Source organism: Corylus avellana, chromosome ca5 (assembly GCF_901000735.1).
Source record: "Corylus avellana chromosome ca5, CavTom2PMs-1.0".
Classification (NCBI taxonomy): domain Eukaryota; kingdom Viridiplantae; phylum Streptophyta; class Magnoliopsida; order Fagales; family Betulaceae; genus Corylus; species Corylus avellana.
The window spans coordinates 6869223-6874162 of NC_081545.1; the positions used below are offsets into that span (position 1 = coordinate 6869223).

A 4940-nucleotide genomic window follows, 5' to 3' on the forward strand; every position below is an offset into this window, starting at 1 on the left:
TAAAATAATATTTTATTATTATTTTTATTAGTGGGATATGTGTTTCATTTGTGGCCATAAGATTTTTTAGATGAAATCCTAGCCATGAATTGGATATTCTCTAGTCCATTATAGACTAGAGAGGATCCTGTTCCGTCATTAGTGGACCTTTTGCTTTTGAGGCAATTAATGTTATTAATTTTATGGATTAATAAGTATTAAATTAAACACAAAAGAAAGACTACAAGTCTACAAGGCAAGAGATGTAAAAACGCAAGCCCCAAAAAAGCAGAGGGAAACCCTAAGAAATTAAGAACCTCCTCACTCCCGTAGGGAGCCGCCAGCCAGCCAGCCGGTGTTTCACGTACGTAGAGTTGGGCTCTTCAGTTTTCTCTATCAAGTTGGAAACTTTCAACCCTAATCAAACAACACGTAGAGCCATGGAAACCAGGAAATCAATAAGGAGAAGAAAGCCTCTTCTCAAGGAGGAGGCAGCCGTGGAAACCTGCAGGGCTTCAAAGCGAAAAAAGCTTCTTCTCAAAGAGGCGGTGGAAGATAAGGAGGACAGGTTAAGCAATCTCCCAGATGGCATTCTGCACCACATCCTCTCCTTGTTGCCCGTTAAATCCATAGCAAAAACCAGCGTTTTATCGACAAGGTGGAATTATCTCTGGGCTACGGTCCCTTGTTTAGACTTCTCCGAGTTTAGTATGAAGGAAAAAAGGCGTGAGAGAAAAAGAGAGGCCATGGAGTTGATAATAAAAACAGTATTGGCTGCTCGCCATGCAAACTTCAATATAAAGGTTTTTCGGTTTAAGGGACAACTGGGTGTCACTTGTTTGGGTGATTGGATTCAACAATTGGTACGACATAGCGTTGAGGAACTTGAGCTGGACGTCGTGTTTGGCGGTCGATTTAATTTGCCTCCTTGTCTTTTCGATTGCGATTCACTAAAAAGTCTAACACTGAAAACCCATCATCTCAATTCATGGTTTCAATTTTGCTCCTATGATTTTACAAGAACCGGTCGTGGCCTTCGATCACTGCAGACATTGACACTGAAACACGTGCGTTTTATTTACAATACTTCGGCTGCGTTATTTTCGGCTTCTTCATTCCCTGCTCTAAAGAGATTGACTCTAAACAATTGTATAGAAATTAATCGTCTCAATATTGGTTGCCCGGAGCTTGAAGGTTTACAAGTTGAACGTACGAAGATGAATGTCCTGGACATCTCTGCAGGTGAAAAACTAAAGAATTTGCGAGTGATATCTTCCTTCCGCGCTTCCAAGAATGAAAGTTGGGTCAAGATTTTTGCGCCGAAGCTGGAGACTTTTTGCCGGGAAAATAATGAGTTTCCTGAGGAATATTCAGTGCAAAGCTTCACTTTCCTGAAAAAGTGTAGCATTTGTATAACTTCTTCTTGTGGTTATCGTTCCAACATTAATGCGGAAAAGATTAATCATGCAATCAGCTTTCTATCCAGTCTCGTCTCTACTCAAAAACTTTATATTAACATTACAAATTTATGTGCGGCAAAGGTCAGTTTCTCTATGGTTAATTATCTAATTTTTGTTTTTATGAAGAGCTTTCAATATTCTTCTGTTTGCAATTATTTATGATGAAGTACTGCTAATCTATGTTTAATTATCTCAATTGCTTTATTGACGGGATATTGACACCGGTTAGAACTAAGATTGTTTTGATAGCATATGATAGTAGATTGGAAAACGAATTAAGAGAAAATAACAAGTAAGGAAGAAAAAGTCCCTAATTGCCTTAAATAAGTAAACGGATAAATAACTCTGACAGACTTAAATTTAATTAATAGTTCAAACTGAATTTCAAAATTCACAAAGATTAGATGCCTTTATATAGGCTAGGCACTTTCTAATTTAACAAGGAAAGGGAAAACACATCCTAATAGAAAAGGGAAAACATAATCCTGATGGAAAAGTGAAAACTCAATCATTATTAAAAAAAAAAAAAAATTAAAACACACATGCATAATTAAAATAACAGTTATGTTGATTTTCTCCTGCATCAGTTAGTAAATGAATGGAATTGGGATATGGATGCAATATATATAATGAAATAGAGCAGCTTTGAGGTCCCCTATGAAATGAGGCATGAAACAAAGCCACTATAAAGAAGTTCCTAAAGTTACGAAGGACACTTTAAGCTCATATTGGTCATGGGTTGAGAACGGGAATTGAACTCTATATGAGATCTAATCTCACGTTGTTCCACAGTAGCTCAATGGTAGAACGATCATCTCTTAACTAACTGGTCGTAGGTTCAAATCGTACTTAGGGAGATTTGATTCATTCTGAATTTTTTAATTCGAAATGAAAGGGTTCGCTTTGACTGTTAAGAGTAGATAGCATGTTCCCTCTGTCTTTGTTTCTATTGCATTCTATGTCATTGTATCACATTTTGTTTTGCGATATTTGGGAATCATTGTCAATACCTCGGTGACTGGGTATGAAGATGAAGATGTAGTTATATATATACTCGCACCCTTCTGATAACAACATGTTTTAAAGTTGTGATAGCCTATGTGAGAGTAGTACTAAGATGGATGACATCCTGAGAAGTTTGGTTCGGAGAGCCAAAAGTGAACAATAGTCATTGGAGTGGAGCATTATAGTTAATCTTATAAAATAGCTTGTTTGCTGTTTTTCTACTTGCTTATAGGCTAGAACATGTGTTTTACTTGTGTCCACAGTATTTTTAATTACAGTCTCAATTATAGTATATTGTGCATTCTATCTTTGTTGCTGGCCGGGAAGTATCACAGCGGCTGCAATTTAATCTTTCAATACGGCCAGCTAATGCCCCTTGAACGTTGAAAGATTAATTAGTGCATTAATGGATCTTAATTTGAAAAGGCCCCAGTTGGCTTTCATTCTCAAAGCTGGAGGTTAGGAAAGAGATCCCACTGGCTGTACATGCAACAGAATATTATTTGGTTAATGTTTTATGTACGTACAATATTGCATATTAATTGTGTTCACTTGCTCAAGTTTAATTTTTTGTTTTTTTGTTTTTGTTTTTGTTCTGAAGCAGATTTTTTCATTTATACAATTAGAGGGTGGTCTTCCATTCCCATTTCTGAACCTGAGGGCCTTGGAAGTTTGTACTTGTTTGGACAAAAGTGAAATCCCTGGAATAGTATGCTTACTCAGGAATGCTCCCTTGCTTCACACTCTCACACTTGAAGTTTTTCCGAATCCCAAAAGAAATTATAGTTATGTGAGTATCAAACATAATTGAATCCTCCGCGTTTCATACTTCTGAAATTAGGCTATGTGCATATATTTCATAGAGCATCTCCAGCGAATCATTTATATCGCTAATAATAATTAGATTTAGCTATTATTAGCCACTTTACCTCTCAAGGAGACCCTTAAAAATAGATGGTTTTCATCCAATTTGCTACAGTAAACTTTGATATATGAAAATGTATTGTAGTTTCTATACTAATATAATATGAATTTTTTTCTCATATGGTTTCTCTTTCCTAGTCCTTTCTATCTTCCTTTTCTTTCTCTCTCCCCTCATCTAAAGATTAAAAAGTAATATTTTATAAAAAAAGTATAATAGAAAATCTATTGAAGTGTGTATAGAAAAATAAATAGGTAAAGTAGAAATTTATAATTTTTCAGTAGCTATTTTGGCTACTCTTGCTGGAGATGCACTTTACAAAGTTAGAATGCTACTACTACGATCGAGATAATCTACCAAAATCCCCTGCCCCATGCGGTAACAATTCTATTCTAGTCTAACATCTGCTGCTCTTATGTCATTTCAGAAATGGGGCATAACTTTATTGGATAACTCTCGTTACACTGAAGAACAATACTGGGAATCTGAAGCTCAAGTTTTAAGATCCTTTCTAGATCACCTAAAGGTGTTGACGATTCATGTTCATTTTTCGATGCGTAAGAGCACGATTATTGCTACAAGATTTCTGCTAAAGCATGGGAGTGTCTTGCAAGAAGTCATTCTTAGGTCAAAAGACACCCGTACGCATTTGTGGAAGGAAAAATTTATTATTGATGTTCCGTGGGGGTCTCCTCATGTCAAAATCTCAATTAGAGGTACCTTACGTAGATAACGTTTTCCGACATGTATCTGTTATTACTAAAACCATGATATTTGGTCTTTAGCGACCAAATTATCAGCCATAACCAAAATGTCGTAGCTGATAACCACTTAATATCCTAACAACAACAGAAAATGTTCCCTTAACGAACATTCGTTCTTTACTTAAATAATAAGACTAATTAAAAATTTCATAAACGCAAGTTAATTTGTCTCTTTCTTTCTAATGTAGATGGGACTGTTTTGGAATTTATGAGAAAGACTCGGGAAAATGTGAATGTGAAGGGACCCTAGGGAGTTAAGATGATAGCACAGACGCGTGCAGAAGAACTGTCAAAGCAACTGCAGGGACCATCGTTCAATAGCCCGTCCGAATGGGCCTCTTCTGGAAACTCTTCATAGAATTCCCAATGGCCTCCATTCAATGACCGTTCGAAGTGTTAGAATATATTTGAATGATTCTAAAGTTAGGAATTTGATGAAGATTGATGAATATTAGATTAACCTAATTTAGGGATTTGATTATGATTTGATCACCATAAATTAGGGGATTTGATTACGATTTCCTATATGTGTAAGCTCTATAAATAGAGCATTTTGTATTGTAAACATTTATTCAGTAAGAGCCTAATGTAGTCCTTTGGGCTTTATCCGTGGATGTAGGTCATAGATCGAACCACGTAAAAATCCCTTTGTCTATTTTATTTTATTTCCTCTTTTATTATTTCATTATAAATTTTTTCATGGTATCAGAGCCTTTTGGCTAACGCCAAAATGGTCCTATAAATTTTTATTTTCTTATATTTTGTTTTCTTGTTCTTTACGGTCAATATTTTTGCAATCTCTTCGCATAG

The 4940-nt window shown here is 35.7% G+C and overlaps 1 protein-coding gene across 1 annotated transcript; it reads left to right on the top strand.

The window, feature by feature from the left end:
- The first annotated feature begins 419 nt into the window (after window positions 1-419).
- LOC132181672 (putative F-box/FBD/LRR-repeat protein At4g03220) lies at window positions 420-4380 on the top strand. Its single transcript, XM_059594911.1, has 3 exons — window positions 420-1520; window positions 3794-4082; window positions 4319-4380. Exons 1-3 carry the CDS (start codon window positions 420-422, stop codon window positions 4378-4380), a joined length of 1452 nt encoding a protein of 483 aa, XP_059450894.1.
- The last annotated feature ends 560 nt before the right edge of the window (window positions 4381-4940 follow it).

Excerpts from the sequence above, each read along its gene's own strand:
- LOC132181672 (XM_059594911.1), top strand. The coding sequence starts at position 420 with ATGGAAACCAGGAAATCAATAAGGAGAAGAAAGCCTCTTCTCAAGGAG. Across the intron at positions 1,521-3,793 it reads CAAATTTATGTGCGGCAAAG|AAATGGGGCATAACTTTATT; the intron begins GTCAGTTTCTCT and ends ATGTCATTTCAG. Across the intron at positions 4,083-4,318 it reads TGTCAAAATCTCAATTAGAG|ATGGGACTGTTTTGGAATTT; the intron begins GTACCTTACGTA and ends TTTCTAATGTAG.